Consider the following 21028-nt stretch of genomic DNA (forward strand, 5'->3'; position numbering starts at 1 on the left):
TCCCTACAAATTTTAAAGCATATATAATGTATGTAATTTTAAATTAAATTTTAAATGCATTCATAAATAAAATAATATATTTACATAAGACTCTATGAGTTAATACGTTTGGAATTCCATAATAATTTTTAATACATGTTAATATTAACATTTAAATATACTTTTATATTAGAGATTTAATATTATTTTTTTTTTCATCAGAATGAATATAAAAGAAAATATGACTTTGCTTTAAAGAAATGCTGGACAATTTGTGTACCATGTACAGATTCTTTGAGAGAAATTTCTATTACAAATGAATTTATTGGTAAGGAATATTATTTAAGGAAAGAATTTTTTAATTAATTATTCTTGAATTAGATTAAAAAATATTTTATGAACCGAATGAAATAATAGTTATTAATTCTTTTCAGACGATCACGTGCTAAAGCCAGATTCAGAATCAAATACACAATTTAGATCCACTGATGAAGGAGAGACACATTTGTATAAAATAGATAATTGTGTAATAAAATTAATCAATGATGATGAATCGAATCATGATTATAAAGTTAATATTTTATCATTTGAAAAGGGCTATAACAAGGAATATCAAGCGTATAATATGATAATTGTGGATAAACCAGTACACAGAAAATACAGAATAATAATAACACAAATATCACAATCCGATAAATTGGAATTAAATAGAAATATTTTATCACATAAAGAGTAAATCAATAAATATATACGCATACATAAAAATATTAATTTAAAATACCATGTTTTTTATAATTAATTTTTTTATCTATATTTCTTTTAGAGCGGTAAATTTTTTAAACGAACTTCAAAATAAAAAATTACTTAATATAAGTGATTTAGTATTCAAAGTTAAAAGTATTGATATAAATCAAAATAATTCCATGGACGATTTAAAACAAATATTGCAAAAGTTAATTTGTAATTACTGGGCGATTATTATGCGCAAACAAAAATTAGATATTCAGCGTGACGCACGTTTTCAAAAATTATTAAGCATATCTTTAGAAATATTTGTTATGCACCAAATACACGATACCTTATATTTTATACTTGGTAATTTATTCAATCAGCAAGACTTAGGTATAAGAACAAAAATCGATCACATAATTGACGCCAGCGTTTCGCTCGATCATTTGCGTGTAAAAGAATCGTTTCCTATTTCAATGCCAAACTCAATGACAGAACTGGGTAACTAATTAATTTCATTACAAATTAAAAATAAATTAAAAACAATGTTAACATAAAAAATGTTGATTATTAATATCATGTAGACAAAGATTAGTGTTGATTTTAATTTGTTAATTATTATCTTATTGCAATATTTAGCAATAATATTTTTAATTAATACTCAAAGATACATTACAAATTATTATGCGTGTATGTTATGTATGAAATTCAATGAATATATTTATTTTTTAAATAATTAGCAACTTTAGATTCTCATAAAGGACCTCACGAAAAATTGACGTGTATGAAAAGAACGTTGGATATTATTATTGCAGAGTTTAAAGGTGCCATAGCTGATATGAAATCTCGAAATGACTTTTTCAATGACAGTAATGACGGATCGAATACTAATTTACTAAATTCAGATGATTTGATTCCTTTGTTACTTTATATTATAATCAAATGTCGATCTCAGAAACTTCATACGAACTTGTATTATATTGAAAATTTTATCTGGTCTATAACACCTCATGATGATCTATCATATACATTAGTAATTTACAGAGCAGCCTTAAAATTACTTGAACAAATTGTGCATAAATAACTAAAAAACTAAAGTAACAAATAACTTTTAAACATCCACGGCAAATTTCTTAGACAAGATCTAGTTAAAGTAGATAAAGTTTTTATTACATAAATTTTAGTATGTAGACGAATGTATAAATCCTCGATAGAGTGTAAAATTGCAACCATGCATTTTTCTTTAAGAAAATGTAAATAATAAACTTTGTATTTTAAAAATTAAATATATTTTTTCAAGTTGTACAATTTTAAATTTAATCCACCTGTATATACATTTACGATTTTCTCATCTAAAGTTAATTTTTACAAAAATTTTTATTAATTATCGTATTTATATTTATATATTATCAAAAATGTTTTGTAAGGTAGCGAGAGATTTTATAATTAATTATAAGTCGCTTTTAAATCATTATTTGAATACTTTTTATAATTTAAAATAATAAAATAAAAATTCTTTTTGTCAGTTTCGTAAAATGCTTACAGTAATATAATATACTAATATACATTATATTTCAATTGTACATATACTTTACATATCGCAACGATTACAATTCGCAGGACGCTAAACAGAAAATATAATCTTAATTCAGAGAATACATCTTAGTTACTATAAACGTATATACATCACGTCAGTCTTTAGTTTCATACTTCTAATTATTAATGATTGTCCATTATGAGATTACCATCTTTATCTTTAAGACGAATTCGTCCATTAGCGTATCGAGTTTCCTGGATCCCATTAGGATAGATGAGCTTTACAGTTCCGTCGAGATACTCTCGTCTCTGCAAAAATATAACATTTTCTTTATCTTTCATAATTATAAAACACTGCAATTCAATTTCGCTTGCAATACACTTATTTTTCATAAAAATTTACTAGTCTTTATTTGTTTATTATTGTATATGATGATTTATAATAGCGATTTTTTTAAATTGATAGTTAAATTATTTAATATCTAAATTAAGAACAATTTTTTTCGTATCTTTATTTATTTTTAAAAAGTAATTATAATTTTATTTAAAAAACTATCAATGTAAAAAATATAACTACAAATTTTTTATATTAGCCAGTTGTATCGATTAATACAATTATCTTAAATCAAAATATTTCTTAATTGAATTAATAAAGTAACATTATTTTTCTGCAAATTAACGATAAGTAACGCTAAAATAATGATATCTATTATATTATTATAATGTTTTTAATGAAAAAATGTAATTAAAAATAAATACAATCATAATTACTTTGTGTTCTTTAGTGTGAATTTCTCTTTGCCCGTTTGGTAAAATAAGTATTTTTTCTCCATCGGCCGAAGTTTCGGCAATAGTTCCATCCCGTAAAGCCCATTTTTCAGATCCATCAGTTTGAACTATTTTTACGGAACCATCGGGGAAAGATACTTCAATTGTACCATTTTTTGATTTACGTTCAACTTGACCACTGAAATAAATATAGTTAATAATGCATTACCAATCACTATTGAGGTAGAAATTTAAATAAATATAATTAAACAAACATCATAAATTAATTTAGGATATAGAAATTACTTGTATTATTAAGAAACCTGAATATTTATAATCTAATCAAAGCATTTAATTTTCATTTCATTAAACACAAGCTATTTAATACACGTAATCTAAATAATAATGTATATTTATCATAACCGTTATTATTATTATCATCCAATACATAAGTAATTCATTAATTTAATTACTTTTTTATATATGTGCTGATTATTTTACTTCTAATGTAAATACAAATATCAATTTCATTATTTTCTGACTCGTTATTGTAAAATAAATGTGAATAAAGTTTTAAAAATAAAACTATACTTACTCAGGAAATTCTAAAATTTCCAGACCATCCGACATAGTTGTATGCCATGTTCTTAAACTGGCATAAAAATATTTAACATTGCCATTTTTGTCAGTCTCGCTAACATCACCATTGTAATAAATTATTTTAGTGAGAAACTTATCTGGAAAAACTTTCTTAACATTACCATTAGGATACCAGTATTCGATATGACCATCGGGATGATTGACTTCCCTAATACCTTGTTTATTGTCAGTACATTGTGCACGTTCAACTTTGTTATTTCTTTCGTCGTTAAACTTATTCGACTCCTCTTGCATTTCTTGCAATAATTTAGGGCTTGCAGCATTAATTGGATACATATCATCTTCAATTATCTGGCAATCATAATTATTTTCTTCGTAATTTAAATAATCTTCCGTTTTTTTATCAGATTTAACATATTTATCAATTAGATTTCTTTTTCCAATTTTAATTTCTGGAAAATCTTCGGTTGCATCTTTTAATAAGCTCTCGTATAGATTTCGCGTTCTTGCAATACTTTCCGCGGTTTTCAAAATTTTCACTTTTTCGATGTCCTTTTCTTGCTGCTTTTCTTCCAAACCCATATCATAATTGCCAATGTTATTTGAATTTTTTAATTCCTCTTTTTTACGATCCCCTAATACTTTATTAATGTGATTAATAGCTCGTGTATTTGTCGTGGTTGTTGGTTTTTTTAATTTAGCATTTTTCTTTTGTTGAATTTTTTCTAATTCTTGTTTCAATTTTGAATTTTCCGTTTGTAGAACTCTTATTTGACTTCTTTGTCTGGCACTAGTAGCTGACCATTTGCTCTCTTTTTGATCATATTCTTCCTTAAGATCTTCCAATTGATCTTTCAATGTTTGAATTTCTTGTCGCTCCTGTTTACTTTTTTGAGCCTTTTCCCAAGCATCTTTCATTCTATTTTCTAATGCAAGTTTCTCTCGTGTCAAGCGTTTTTTCTCTTCTTGTAAAATAGTCTCTGTTTTTCGTTTTTCCATTTCTAGCGTTTCTTCCTTTTCTTTCATAATTCGCAATATATTTGTATGTTCTTCGTGTAATTTTGTTCGCTCTTCTTGAAGTTTCTGCTTTTGAAATGTCAATGCCGCACTTTCTTTACGAAAGATTTCAATTTCCTGTTCTAATTCTAAAAGACGAGTTTTTAAAAGTTGAGATTTGAATAATGATGTATTTTCATTTTTTTCCTCGATTACAGTGTCATCATTTTGCAAAGTTACATTTTTTTGTTCGATTTCATTTTCATTTTCCTCTTCATTTTCTACTTCATTTTTAAAGTCAATATCATCATCATAGCTATTATCTTCAATTTCTTTTATAAAATTAGGAGATATTTTATTATTGTCATTGCATTTAGCGTCAGGTTTTAATTGTAATGATATAATACTTTCCATATCCGATGAATCTGGGGTGACTGAGCTATCGGACCAAGTTCCTTTATTATCAGTGTAATTTATAATGGTTTCTGAATCACTTGAAACGCTCGAAGCATCTGTCATGGTCTTGTATTCATTATGCTCAGAAAATCTCACGTGAAGACTCACGCTATTCTCATCCTATAAAAAAGCTTCTTTATATTAAAAAAAAAAAAAAGAAAAAGAAAATACTTTTAGAATAAATTATTTAATTTATTTCTATTTTATATTCTTACATATTAATGAAAATTTTTAAAAAAAAAAAAGCTACTGAAATAGGCTAATTATAATTAATAACTTACTTCGCTTAGATCTTGATTCATAACATAATCATCGTATTGTTCATCTATATCAGTTCCATAAGGAAGTATAGTGCCAGTAACAGTTTTATCCTCTTTCATTTTTGATATTGGAACTTTATCCCAATGTATATGCTTTTGATCCTTAATATTTTCTTTAGACTGTGGTGTTTCTAAGTGACTAGCCTTGGCTGCACATGCTATCTTTTCCAAAGTTTTGTCGCCTATATCGTGGAGGGAAATTTTATGTTTTGAAGCACTATGCAAAAGAGCTTTATGTTTTAAAGGTGTTGACTGTTGTAAAAAAGCTATAACTGTACTTGATGTCGAACAGAAACTTGAATTTTCTGCTTTATCTTCAAGAAATTCAAATATTCTAACTTCATCTAGTTCTCGTTTATTTTTAATTTCAAGATCAGAACTATTAGTATCAGATATTATTTCTACAGGATTTTTCTTGTCAACAATTGAATTCAGCATAGAACCAATAGGTTTACCGCGAGTTTTCTTTCTAGGTGGTGGCACATTTTTAATAGTTAATTTTGGTTGAGAAATTGATACAGAATTTGCATTTAATTTCTTGGATGCATCAGTTTGTTTTGATCTTGGTAAAGAATTACATCTTTCAAGCTTTGTTGCTCTAGATGCTTTATTATTATTCGATTGTGTGGCAATAGAAAGTGATGCGCTTCTAGGTCTTCCAGTACCTCCAGAATTTGAATTAGGCATAAATCTAGCAAGACCTTGTCCTTTTTTAAGAAACGGTCTCTTAAATACTGGTTTATTTTTATTTTTAATATTCGCACCTTCGTCGTCTTTTAATCTTTCTTCTAATAGCGTATTAAAGTCTTTTTTAGGAGATGGAACCGGTATGTCATCGAGTAATATACGCTGCCTATCAGACATCCTAGAAGAATATGATTGTGTACTATCTATAGAATATTGTGAATTATAACTGTCTGGATTATATGAATTATTACATTCTAAGTTTGATTCTAAATTAAAATTTTTATTTTTTACATTTAATTGTACTTGTGGTTCTTTTAAATTTAACTTATTGTTTTTTTCATTAGTCAAAGTAACATAATGTGAAAAATTATTTCTTTGTGATTCACATTGTTCATCAGGTGTATTAAAATCTATTAAATCTGAAATTATCTCTTCTTTATCTTGTCCTATTAATTCTTTTAAAGATTGATCATTCAAATTCATTTCTTCAACTGACAAACTTAAACTATGATATATACGATTTTGTTCATTACTTAGTTGTTCTCGTTGCTTTTGCTGCTGTTTTATTAATTCTTCTTTTCGTTGAGTTTGCCATTTTTGAAGTTCTTGAAGTTGTTCTACGATAGTTGCTTCGATAGCCATTCCAATGTTTTCATAAGGAATCTAATAAATAACAATCGAAAATGTAAAATCTAATTTATAAGCAAGAACAATGGCTTGAATAATGAAATATTATAAATTCATAAATAAACAAATCAATATTAAATGGCGATATTTATTATATTGTAAATTACTTACGAACATCAATTATCCGACCGCCAACCCTCTAACGGTAAACTCGTATATAATTATTTTAGTATATTAGTTAGACAGCCGTTACAATTTTAAATTTGTATTGATAAACATAAAAACTAATTAAAAAAATGGCTTATTTTTATTTACAAAAAAATATAATTTTTTCAAACGAAATCAGAATGACGTATTTTAATTTGCTCAATTAAATTTTTGAGTTTTCTCAGAAATTGTCTTCTACTATATATAATAAGTTATATCTTAATCTTATAATTATATAATTTTGTTTTTAATTTTTGGTATCATTACTTTTAAATATCATACATTATAAACGCTAAAAAAATATCTCACAAACTTGAAGCCAACGTGTAAATATAAAATTATTTAATTACATAAAATTAAAATATTTTATTTTTGAAAATTAAGATACTTGATAATACCGTATGAAATGAGTAATGGCTTATAAGGCGGTAAAAAAATAAAATTTCAAATTGATGCGTCAAAAAAAAAAAAAAAGGTTGAAAAATTTCAAAGTAATTTAATTATTTAAATATTTAAATTTTAAAAGGAATATTTTATGATTTTATAATAAATTACATTATGCAAATATTCACATATTTGGGTATATTATGTACATGGTAGTTTAAATCGTATGTTGAATTAAATGTTGATAATAAAAATTAAACGTTTAAAAACATTAATTATACAGACAATAATAGAAGTACAAGTAGGGTGAAATATAAAGGCGAAAGCTATTCATTAAAAGGATACTTCAAAAGAAAAGAAATAATTCGTATATTAATTATCAAGATAAAAAATAAAAATGTTGAAAGAACAAATCGTAAACTGATCTTATTGATTCGTCCTTTTATCTAATATCAAAAAAATAAATTGACGTTCTATTACATTATCAGGCTAGACTTTTAAAATTACAAAATTAATTATATCAAGATTATAGGTGAACAAAATTGTCAATATTCGCAATCTAAAATTTTCAAAAAATAAGAATGGTATTACCAAAATTTTTAAATATTTTTAAATTCTAACTGTTAAAACTATGCAACTTTAGCATACCAACATAGATGTATCATCAATAAATTCATAATATGTATAATTTCATTTAAAGTTTTTGCATAATAAGCAATAATTAAATTGTTACAAAATTTATATATATAAAATCAATACGTATGCTCTAAAATATAATTAAAAATCAAAAATATAACAAACTTAATAATTTCAGATTATTTTTCTAAAGTAATATAAGATCAAAACTAAGATAAAATCAATTTCCTTAAAAAATTGTGAATATTCGTAATTTTTCAAATATCTTCAGTTAAATTAAATATACAATAATTGTAAATGAATATTTTCAGTTTAGTGAATTTTGATTATTTATTAATATGAAATGTACACCTTTTTATTATAAATTTTGTTTTGCTAATCAAATAAAATAATCAATGTAAGTAAAATTAATTGTATGGCTATCTACAGGAAATAATTATTTTTTTCAAGTTTTTTTGGAGTAAAAATATATAGCGCGCAATATATGTATTTAGGTCGTACATAAATAAATTGTTCAAAAACTGCATGTAAAATGCTTTTCTTTAAAATGCCAAAATTCCTTATCTACCACCTAAATTATTCTGTCAATAAAAAATAAAAAAAAAAAAAAAAAAAAAAAAAAAAAAAAAATAAAAATAAAATAAAAATAAAAATAAAAATAAAATTAAAAGCTATTAAACAATATTATAATACAATTGTAATTTTATTCGAATATAAATGTATAGCCACACTTAGGGAAATATCGCATTAAATATAGATTTTTAATTTGCTTTCATCATAAAATACAGCATTTATTTTTAAAATATAATTATTTTAATTTTTAGATTAGTTTGCATGTAAAAATTATCTATATTCGTGTTGCTTGTTTGAAAAATTAACAAAATAATTACTTTAATAGCAAATGCTTTGAATTCTAGCATTAGAGTAATAATCTTCATTGATATATTTGGCAACTATTTACTTTGTAATAAATGCGATAAAAATTGTAAATAAATCATTTTATTTAATAATTCCGACCTTTTGTAGAACTGAATATTTGTATTGCGAGTATTTGCCAGAGCCAATAAAATTATATTTCCGTTGTCAATACTAACAAATAACTGAATTGTTTATTTCATTAGTTTATAGTCTATTGCATTGAGAAGTTGAATAAATTGGAATTAAATAGATAGAAATTCGAGTTATTATGTAAAACATTTCCAATTTTCTACATTATCACATATTAAATACCGTTTAATCAGGTTTAATGTACAAGTATCTCATTGTATCTTATCTTTTAAAAGATGGTTACAACGTTCAGATTTGTGCACTGATCTGTCAAACTCAGGTGATTATGACGGATAATAAAATTATAATTTGACGATTTCTCATAACTATTGCATACAAATTTATTAGAAAAAATTTTGGAATAAAAATATCGTTATTATGGTTAATGTTTTTTTTTAATTACCAATATTATATGTTATATTACATATTTATTTTCTTTTATTTATCATAAATATATTAGTCTTATATAATGTAGAATAATATTTTCACTATTAATTATATACTTTAATTAAATAAACAGATTCTATTATTTAGGAATAAAAATTAGAATCATTTAATAATTCCATTAATAATATAAGTTCTTCTTTTTTGTTTGTAGCTTAATCTACTAATAATTACTATAATAATTAGACAATTATATTTTGTTTTGATATTTTATTTACTTGATATTTAGCTTATAATACTTATTCTATATTTATAATACTTTATATAATTTTATAATATATTTTATATACTCAAATTATGTTGATGACATTTTGAAATTGTGAAATGCTTATTATCGATAAAATTAATGGAAATTAAAATGAATATATTTAAATTAAAATATAATTTTAAATATGCTAATTAATATCTATAGTATTTAATACTTATTTCTAATATAATTTTTAAAGTTTATATTGAATAATTTAAGATTGAAGTTCATTACTTCAATAAGTTATAAAATGGCATGGCACTGCTCTGGAATAACAAATGAAGAGATGGTATCAAAGCTGAAAGGTAGGATAATGAAAATTCTTATTTCTTCTGAGGCTTAATTATAAATAATCATGAATGAACGTTTCTAGATGCCAATATAATTAAGAATAATAAAGTAGAAGCTGCTATGTTATCTGTAGATAGAGCTAAATATTGTCATGATTTAAATCCTTATCAAGATCGTCCTAGAGGAATTGGTTTTAGCGTTACCATTAGTGCTCCACATATGGTAATTATTATGTGTTTACATTATATTTATAAATCAATTAGACATGTTTATTATTGGAATTATAATTATTTGAATAATATTTTAAGTCTAATTTAAAAATTACTGTAACAATAAGATTTTTCATTTCAGCATGCGTATGCATTAACATTTTTGTTAGATCAACTTTTCGACGGTGCCAAAGCTTTAGATATTGGTTCGGGCTCTGGCTACTTGACTGCGTGTATGGCCCATATGGTTGGAGTACACGGACTAGTTATTGGTATAGATCATATTACGGAACTTGTTGAAATGTCAATTCAAAATGTTGAAGAAGACCATCCTGAATTTTTGCAAGATGGACGTATAAAATTTTTAGGTATTTTGTTCTATTATAAAAGTTGTAAAAATTTGTAAGTTATAATAATTTATCTAATATTATCAAACTTACTTTTTTTTTTTTTTTTTTTTTATAAATATCTGTAAACATCAGGAACCCAACTAACTGATTAATTATCATTTTATATTAGTCTTAAAATATATGATAATTGTATATTGTTAGACATGATATATTTGAAATTAGAATGAAATGACAGGCACATAACTATAAAAGTAAGTTTTATTTTAAAAAATTTGAAAAAAATACTTCAACGTCAACACTTTTAAATATTAATTTAATTTAACAATCGTTTCATTTTATTTAAAAATGTTAATTTTGTATATTATGCTATAAAATTTTCATAAGTTCATAAAAATGGAATGGAAAGTAAACGTTTTTTTTTATAAGTGAATTTAATGGTTTGCTTGCACACCTAGAATAATTTAAATGTAAAATATAAGTAGTGTAAGTCTTGTGATTATTGCAATCAAATCAAGCTTGTTGCTTTCGATACCTTAAATAAAACTATCTTTGGTGTGACTTTGTTGTTTATGTAAAGATAGGCCCAAGACTAACATCAAGTCATTGTGAATGCATCTAGAAGGAGATGGCAGATTGGGAGCTCCAGCCTATGGTCCTTATAACGCTATTCATGTTGGTGCCGCTGCTGATTCAGTGCCTTATAAGGTAAATGGTTTTTATATGCAATTAATATGATTTTTCTATTTATATTAAAAGATGAAGTGAAAAAAATGATTTCTATTATGTTCATAGCTGATTGATCAGTTAGTTCCTGGTGGAAGATTGATTTGTCCAGTACTTCTAAAAGAAGGATCTCGGAAATATCAAAATTTATTACAAATAGACAAAAATTTAGATGGCTCGTTAAAGAAAACAAAATTAATGGATGTTACATATGTCCCTTTAACCGATACAAAGACTCAATTACAAAATTCTTCATAGAGTAAGATAAAAAGTATTAACATCTATATCACCTAGAATTTTGAGAAATTTACAAATTAATTCAGTTGCATTTGTTTTTACACAATTATGTAAAAATTTAATATCAATTTTGTTATAATGATAAAATAATTTTCATAAGATTTCGTAAATAAGATTTTCTGTATTAATACTTCAAAATAAATTATTGATATATCAATAGGATATTAAATAGATACTATATAATGTACAGTATTTTATAAGCAAACAAAATTTATTTAATTGTTTTTAATAAAATTTTATAATTAAAATTTATAATCAAAATTAATTAAATTTGTTGTATATGGAACTTAAATGGTGAAATACATTTAATTACATGTTGTAATGAAATAGCCAGTGACCGATAATACCTTATAATATTATTAAAATGAAAATTACTGTGTTGGCGAAAAACAGATTTCTAAAATAATATTCAAAACATGTGATTCTTTTCTTTTTTAATTAAAATTTAATCTATACTAATAAATACATAATATTTTAATATATTTTAAACAGATTTTGATTTAATAAAGAAATTTTTTTTAATTTGAATCGTTCAACTTTTTATTATCTTTCTAAAATTATCAACTAAGCATTAATAATTCACGAGGGACAACAAATTACTATTACAATAATTAACAATACCAGTATAAGTAAATGCTAAAAGTATTGTATTATTAAATATTAGATTCATAAACATAAAATAATAGCTAAACAGAATTATTTTAAACAATGTAAAATTAAAATTTTAAAATGTACACTGTATGAAATTATAGAATATTTACTCTTTACCAAAATTTAAACTAATTACATTATTTAACATTATTATTTATCGTAAAAAATATACAAGAAAATAATAAGTTGTAATTTTCGATATTCAGTGTGAATAAAATAAAAAGTTTATTTTCAGTTTCTCTTTATAAAAAGACAAATTACCTCGATATAATGGAACGACATTATGAAATTCAGTAATTAGTTGAGTATTTGATTGTATTTATGTAACGAGTAAAAAATATTTCCAAATACCTAAGTGACTTGGATTTATAAGGCATTTAAATATTTGAATAATATACATTTATTTTTGGAATAATTTATAAATTCAAATTTGTAATTTGCTCACGATATTATTGCAAAAATTAAATGCATACCTTGACTAGGTAATAATTAAACATTTGAAAACATGCAAACTCAATTTTTTAAACACTTAATATCATAAATATTAACATGAATATTGTTATTAAGCCTTAAGATATTAAATAAATACAATCTTAATGCATAAATAATTGTATTTGCAAATCATTGCATTGAATACAATAGTTTAATGATTTTTTAATTGAGATATCAATATAAAGTGCGAAAGGAAGAGATCTATGTAAAAGATACTTAATGATAATGAATCAATGAGTCGATAAGAAATTGCGAGAAAACAGTGTAGTGAAATTATCTGTTGAATGTAGTTATTACGCCTAGTTATTTGATAGTCTTAATTGTCTTGAGCTTATTTTAAGAACAATAATATCAATCATCAAAATAATATAATTTTATTTATATTAAATCTCTAATAAGGGTTAAATTTTCTGAATATTAACAATAAGTACAACATTTATAATGGGAATATAATATTTAAATAGAAAGTATTGAAGCATTTGATCGATATTTATTAGCATAAATATTTATGTATTCAGCAAACCTAGAATTATATAGTTGTATGAAACCTTTTTTAAGCTATCAAAAAATGTTTTCAATTAAAAATATTAATAATGAATAGAACATTAAAACTTACAGAATTACACGCATTAAATTATTACACAAAAGACATGTTTTTGTAGAATAGAAAATTATTATCCAAGAACATTTTTTTTATTTGAATATATATTAAGTACAGAATTATTTATTAATTTTCCTACATTTATGATGTACCTTTTATAATTATTTTTCAAAAATAAATTGTACGTAAAAAAAGTCCCCTTATACAGCACTTACATGGTTTTATATAATTAACATATTCTGTTTATTTTTTTTTTAATAAATATACAAGTTTTATAGACATATAGTAAAGGTGATATTCGATATACTAGAATTTAAATTGGATCAATTAGATTTGTTTTTCAAAAATATTGAAATTACAGAAAATATTTGCTTAGTTATGAATACTTCACATTTTATTTATAAATGTATTAAATTATATTTAATACATAATATGTATTAAGTATTTAATACATAATATTATTAAATATAATTTAATACATAATATATTAATATATTATCTAGAAATTATAATAAATTATTTATAATATATTATTAACAATTAAATTGTTTACATTCTAAGATTAGTTTCAATATTTAAATCCTTTTCTCAATAATTATGTACTATTATTCACAATTATTAAATTATTCAGACTTTCATCAAAAATATTCAACTACTAGACACGTAAAATAAAAAAGAGTTTTTTTTTACTTTTTTTTTCTAGCTAAATAATTTCTTAAAGGAAATATAATCTAGGTTCAATGAGAAGTAGTCAAGGTATAGATTTTGAAGAATATATCAATATATTTATCAATATATCAATATATTTAATAATTTGAATTATAAATTTAAAACAAGTTTAAAACAATATAATTAAGATATTGACATTTTTTATAAAATTCTAAAGTTTATAAAATGGCATAAGGTTAGTGATACATTTATAAGTAATAAAATGTTGAGGTATAATTTATTTTATATGCATATATATATATATATATATATATATATATATATATATATATTATTTATAATTTCAATAGCCTCCCTCTTTTGAAATCTAATTTTCGTCACGACTAGAAATCTACGGCTAACCGTTTATCGCTAATATAGACAATGATATTTTGTATATTGCATAATTGTAATAAAGTAGTAAAATTGATATATCGAGATTGTAATATTTTAACGAGTTTTGAAAATTACGTAACATTATTTAATTTGCTACAGTTATTTTGTCTGCAAAATCTGATAGCTTGGGGAAGCAAGGACCAATCATCTTAAAATTTTCCTACCTTGTAAATAATTCTTAAACCATCCAATTACATTTCTATAGTTCACACGGTTATGGCTGACCACAATCCATAATTCCCAATTCCATTTTCTAAATTAGTTGACTAGTCAATAATCAGAAGACGAGGTCTTTTCAATTACTTTGATAAATAATTTATACGTTTTTAATAAAGTTACGATTAAAGGTAGAAGACAATATTTTAAAGTATAAATTTTAGAAATAATAGATTTGGATGTACTGGAATTTTTAAGCGTAATGTTAATATTTTTGGTTGCCTGATAACTTAAGGTATAAGTTAATCGAATATTTTTAAAAGATCAATTCAAGTTATTTCTTAAAGAAAAAGTACTAATACGTTAGTATAGCCTTTTTTATAAGCAATTTTTTATCATAAAATTGCCATAATATTGTTCATGAAATTTCTAAAGACATTTTTCAGAAAGTGAGAAACTTTAGATTACAATGTCTGGAGAAGTTGTAGTTGATGCTCTACCTTACATAGATCAGGGATATGATGAACCAGGTGTCAGAGAAGCGGTATTTAAAATACATTTACTTAATTCTAATTCATTATAATTAAGGGTATTAATGAAATCAAAATAAATTATTCAAGGCCCTTAGCATGGTCGATGAAGAAACAAGACGTTACAGACCAACCAAAAATTATCTAGAGCATTTACCAGTATTAAATATTGTTGCTTTTGAAACAGATGTATTAAAACACGAATTTGAACGATTACAAAGTCGCCATCCTATGGAAGTTTTAAGTATGAAACGTTATGAACTACCTCCACCACCACCAGGGAAAATGAATGATCTTGCAGCATGGAGTGAAAGCGTAGAAAACAGTTTTGCACAATTAGAACATCAAGCGACTCGGTAAATAATCCTATTTTAGCTTATTTAATTAGCAGATCGCTTATTCATATCCTTTTTGATTATATAATAAAAAATAATTATTAATATTAAATTATTATTATTTTTTTTTTATATATTAAACATCTTCAATTATTATTTATTTCTAATAATGAATCATTATTTAATAATTTCTTGATTTTTATTTAAAGCTTATGTTTATATATCAAAATAATCAAAATTTATTTTATGAATAATAAAGTACTAGAATTAATGTTTATAAACTGTAATTAATATCAAACATTTATTAATCAGTTTAATAATTTTTTTGTATAAAATATTTGTAAGTTATAACTATAACATTTGAGTAATATATACGTAAGTGAGTTATTGATAAAAAGTTAATTTACCAATAACAATTATTGAATAAATAATTAGGTTTTCAAGCATAATTAATAATAATTTGTGTGTGTTTTAATATTAATAATATTAATGTTGTTTTATTTTTTATAAACTATTTTGTTTTATATTTAATATTATCAAGATTAATTTTTATTTAAATTCAAAAATTAAGAATTTATAAGCATTACAAAATGTATATACTCAAATCTATTATTAAGAAACAAAAGTATTTACTTATTAATATCTTAATACTTTTTCGAATTATTAATATAATTAGAAAAACGAGTAAAATAACATTATTAGCAAATTTGATTATTTATAATAAATTTCTAAAAGTATGTATTATTTTTCTTCATTCAATGAATAAATTTTTGATTATTCAATTGACTAATAAACTTTAAATGCTTTTTTATATATTTCAGAATTTGCAATTTAGAACTGATGATGATCTATGGCTGTGAAATTTGGAAAGTATATTTAAAGGTATTGGTGAAATTAGTTGCAGGAGCTCAAAAACAAATCCAAGCACTTAGAAAAATGATACAAGAAGTAAATTGGCAAAGGAAGTCTATGCAAACTCAGGGAGGAGAAAACTTACGAGCACTTGAAGCCGAATGGGTAGGATTAGTTTCAAAGAACTATGAAATAGAACAAGCTTGTGTTTACTTAGAAGATGAAATAAACAAAATTACTATACAAAGAGGAGGGCATCTGGTAGAAATAAATGAAGTTCCTGGCGAAGAACAAGAAAACGTCTTACATCAAAACTTAGAATTATAATAAGACTGACATTTTCAAATAATAAATAATAAATATGTTTTTTATAGCTCAACTTTACATGTATTATATTTTTAATTGAAATTATGTAATTAGTAATTTATTGCTATTAATTTTGTATGATTTTCTTATAAAACGATTGTTAAGTTGTATGATATGAAGACCAAATTTTGAAATGTTACATATGCATTAATAGAGAATTAATATGTTTTTTGTAATTAAAAAATTCATTTTCTTATTTATTTATACCAAGATCATTGCAACTCATATACATAAAACTCATTATTTGTGAATATTTTTTACATGTTTAAAAAAATACGTTTATATATTTTATTTATTTAAAATTTGTGTTTTAATATTAATTTTAAAGTATTACAGCTATTACATTAAGATTAATCTCAATTTAGTATTGATAATATGAAGCATTATTATTTAATAATCCGAACAAAAGTTAAAAATATTTAAAATTATTTTCAACTAGATAGATTATTTCTAATTATTTGTATTTTAATTTTATAATTATTTCTAAGCAATGTCTAAATTAGCTTTAATCAAAGTTCGATTTCTCAAATTGTAATAATTTATTATGATAATAAATTGGTATTTAGAAATATAATAAAAATAGAAAGAAGCAATGAAAGATAAAATAAAAAAATGGAAAAATATATTTTGGAAAAAGGAAATAAGATAAAATTGTGGAATATATGATTTAAAAAAAAAATAAAAAGTTAACTTGTACATGTATTTTGAAAAAATATAAAAGATAATGGCTGTATAAAAAATAAATATAAATCGTGTCCCAATAAGAACACAAATAATATAAGCCAAGATAATTTTTTTTTCTCGTTACATGGTTACTTTTAGTAATATATATAATGAAATTAAATAAAATTTAAATGTTTTAAAAAAATTCTTTTTACATCTTCAAAATTTGAAAACATAATACCAATATAGAATTTTAATCCGTATACAAATTAATTAATTAATACAAATTCAGAATCAGTGATTATTTCCAACTATATGGGATTCAGGTTATATACTGAATAATATTATTAAATTTGTTAATGAAGTTACCACAATTATGAACGTACTTTCAAGATTATAAAGTATTAATCTTTATTTATTATTTTATAAAAAAATATTATAAATAATTTTTATTCTATTCTTATAAATTATATAATCGCACTAACTTATGATACTTTTATATTATATTAAACAAACTTATAATTCTAATTATATTGTCCATTCTTTTGCATGTATTTGCGTGTATGCGTGTATACATACATTACAGACTCAAAAGTTTATTCTTGCCTTTTTTCATAAAATTATGCTGATCCTCGTGATGAAAACGTCATATTTTAATTATTTATTTCAATATATATTTCAAAACATTCAATATTGTTTTATTCTCATTTCAAATTTTTTAAATTGTAAAAAAGTTTATCATTTTATTTAATAAGAACATTGTTAGTCGAATTTTTAAACTATTTTAATTATATGTATTTCTTATAATTTATGAACTGTCTATACCTTGTTAGTTTATAAAAAATTTGATATAATTTTACTTTTATTATTTATTTACACATATCGTTTAACTTTCGCAATTAAACACAAATTTATCGATGGATTTCCATATAGAAAATTATTGTTTAATTTAAGCATAATTAGGTAAAGTTGTTTAATTTGAAAAATTAATAATTTATTAGTTTTTTGTTAACTTGAGGTAGACTAAAGTGAAAAAAATCATAAATTCAATTTTGAAAAAGTTTATAATTAGATTAATTTGCTCATATAACGAATTTCATTCCAAAAATTAATTATCCAAGGAAGCAAATTTTCAGACAAACCGTCAAATATAAAATGAATAGTTGGGGAGGGGAATCATTCTGCTACTTAAAAACATTAATTACTATTTTTTGTTTTTTTTTTTTTTGTGTCAATACTAAAATTAATATTAAAGATCTTTATTAATACAATAGACTAATATTCTTAAAGATGGATGGTATGATTGATTAAACATAAAATTAAGATAATCTATTTTTATTACATACTATTATCAAAGTTTATATCAAATTATATCAATATTATTATTTATCACTTATTCCAACTATTATCACTATGTATAGGTGAAAGTTGACGAGCATACCTCATCTCTGCTCTCTTGCGTACACCAAAAGAGGAAAGAGATCTTCTTTCTAATCATCTCCTTTGATCACAACGAATTGACAATTGTACATTTAACAAAAAGTACGAAGAATAATTCACTACCCCCATTTCTTTTCTTTGTTTAGTGTTTTAAAAAGTCATTAAAAATGTTTGTGGAAAAACCACAAATTATAAAAAATAGACGATTTAAACAAAAATATAAAAACAATTTTTTATTAGTTATGCATGACATAATTATAAAAGATTATAATAAATATATATACAAAGAGAATGTGAATCATTGTTGATGTAATTGAATGTAATAATGTGTTTAAAATTCATTACGTAATACAAAAGGTAAATGGCAATTTGTAAAAAAAAAATATATTAATGGAACTAGTTTTTTCATTCTTATATTGAACTAAGGTATTATTGTAATTTATACTTTAAAATAAGTTGATGTAAAATATTTAAGGATGTGTATGTCGAATATAATCAAATATTTTCAATCAATAAAAAGTATATAATTTAACCATCATTTTTATATCAATTTAACTTAATATAACACATTGATTAATAAACTAGTCGTAATATGATTTTATGATTTAAATTTAATGACAAATTATACTTTGGCATTAATGATGATTCTAAAATAAATACAATATGATGAAAGACAACAAATTATTTTATATAAAAAAAAATAATTAAAGTTCCAGTTGAATAATTTTATGATTATAATTATTAAAACTCATAATGTAAGCTAAGATGTAAATTCTTTACTGAAAATTAAATACTATATTATCGAATCATTGTTTTTAGAAATGTTTTATTAATTTTTGTGAAATGTGTCAGTCACGAATATTTAAATATTTATAATTTTATATAGATTTATAATTTTCAGATCAAAGCGAAAATTTACAAATGTCAGATTTCTTTGAAAATTAATTACAGAAAATTTGAGAAAAAGAAAATTTCGATTTGGAAAATATCGATTTTGCGAGAAATAGAGAAGATAAAAGTATGAAAAGCTGAAGAAATGTTAATACCAATTTTAAAACACTTTGACAAAGAGTAGAGAAGTTAGCACAAAAACAAAACATTTATACTACAATGTTTGATATTCAATACAAACTCTTTATTTGCCTAAATAATAGACATTATATGCTTGAAATTTGAATAAGAGAAATAGTTTTCATGTAGGATATAGGTTTGAGAAAAAAAGACTGTATTAAGTAAATAAATAAAAATCCGTAGAAATCGATATAACGTATTTATTCATTGCTCTCTACGTAATTGTTTTCAATTAAAGATAGATTAATTTAAATTATTGGACTCGTAATCTAAAGATATTCTCTTGATTTATTTAAAATTTTAGTTTAAGTGAAATATTTTTATTACAAAACTATTTCTCCGTCATGAACAAACATTAACGACCACTGAGTTAATTTAATACTAGGAAAAAAATCATAAAACTACCACGAAGTTTGGTCAGTGTTACTATTTTGTTCCTTCGCGCTTATCTTTTCTCACAAACTAAAAAACTTGCATTTGTACAAGAGGAAAATGAATAACAGACTAAAAAATATTTATTACGTCTCTTTGACATTAATGTCTTATTCTTTATGAATCGCGATACTAAAATAAAATTTTGATTACCATAACATTATAAACAGTTTTCGTTATACTTTTAAATAAGAACTTAAATAAACAAAAAAAAAAATAAAAATAATAATAATTCAAATGATAAATTTGTAAAATTCTCTATGAAAAGTTATTATAAAGAACATTTTCTTAAATACATTTTAAATAAATTGGAAATTATATACTACCAGTGAACATTTATTACCATTTAAATAATTTTCATATCCGAATACCCAGGCTTCATTAAATCCTTTTGTTCGTATTTATTAATACTTCGTACATTACCAATGCCTTATTTATAAAATTAAAGAATTTTTAATTGTTTGAACTTGTATGATTATCGTGTTCTGAAAAATCACTTTGTAAAATAATTATAATAATATTATAATCATAAGTGAATAATAATAATAATAATAATAATAATAATAATAATAATAATTGAAAATAATTTATTTGGTAGAAAAATTAGATTTACAGAATGTCAATATATTGATGGGAATTATAATGTCCTGTCCATATTATCCATGTCGTAATCTCAAAATATCTTCAAAAGTAACCAAACATTGGACAAATTTTGTAGATAGTTTTTTAAAATTATCTCTTCAACATATTCATTCATTATATTTTAGTTAAACTTAAAATTTCATCGTCAATTCAAATCGGG

The 21028-nt window shown here is 22.8% G+C and overlaps 4 protein-coding genes across 5 annotated transcripts in view; 3 read left to right on the forward strand and 1 right to left on the reverse strand.

The window, feature by feature from the left end:
• LOC105363881 (putative uncharacterized protein DDB_G0284213) overlaps positions 1-1792 on the forward strand; it is a 2245-nt gene extending 453 nt beyond the window's left edge. The window contains exons 2-5 of the mRNA XM_011501684.1: positions 202-307; positions 414-711; positions 803-1209; positions 1449-1792. Of these exons, the coding sequence (XP_011499986.1) occupies positions 202-307; positions 414-711; positions 803-1209; positions 1449-1792 (1155 nt within the window). The remainder of the gene's footprint in view (positions 1-201; positions 308-413; positions 712-802; positions 1210-1448) is intronic.
• Positions 1793-2226: 434 nt separating this feature from the next.
• Sas-4 (spindle assembly abnormal 4) lies at positions 2227-6740 on the reverse strand. The gene is made up of 4 exons (XM_011501622.1): positions 5346-6740; positions 3608-5184; positions 3016-3211; positions 2227-2553 (listed from the first exon to the last, which is right to left on the reverse strand). The coding sequence occupies exons 1-4, from the start codon at positions 6711-6713 to the stop codon at positions 2428-2430; spliced, it is 3267 nt and encodes a 1088-aa protein (XP_011499924.1). The 5' UTR covers positions 6714-6740; the 3' UTR covers positions 2227-2427.
• Positions 6741-9067: 2327 nt separating this feature from the next.
• On the forward strand, positions 9068-11526 carry LOC105363827 (protein-L-isoaspartate(D-aspartate) O-methyltransferase). Its single transcript, XM_011501623.1, has 6 exons — positions 9068-9252; positions 9863-9968; positions 10037-10176; positions 10306-10531; positions 11133-11218; positions 11306-11526. The coding sequence occupies exons 1-6, from the start codon at positions 9172-9174 to the stop codon at positions 11492-11494; spliced, it is 828 nt and encodes a 275-aa protein (XP_011499925.1). The 5' UTR covers positions 9068-9171; the 3' UTR covers positions 11495-11526.
• A 3105-nt stretch (positions 11527-14631) lies between these two features.
• BCAS2 (BCAS2 pre-mRNA processing factor) lies at positions 14632-16633 on the forward strand. Of its 2 annotated transcripts, XM_011501625.1 has the most exons (4): positions 14632-14728; positions 14973-15081; positions 15158-15423; positions 16224-16633. In XM_011501625.1, exons 2-4 carry the CDS (start codon positions 15007-15009, stop codon positions 16579-16581), a joined length of 699 nt encoding a protein of 232 aa, XP_011499927.1. In that variant the 5' UTR covers positions 14632-14728; positions 14973-15006; the 3' UTR covers positions 16582-16633. The 2 variants fall into 2 exon arrangements, with proteins under 2 accessions (XP_011499927.1, XP_011499926.1); XM_011501624.1 differs by lacking the exon at positions 14632-14728 and having other exon boundaries at positions 14829-15081.
• Positions 16634-21028: the final 4395 nt, after the last annotated feature.

Source organism: Ceratosolen solmsi, unplaced genomic scaffold (genome assembly GCF_000503995.2).
Source record: "Ceratosolen solmsi marchali unplaced genomic scaffold, CerSol_1.0 scaffold28, whole genome shotgun sequence".
Lineage (NCBI taxonomy): Eukaryota > Metazoa > Arthropoda > Insecta > Hymenoptera > Agaonidae > Ceratosolen > Ceratosolen solmsi.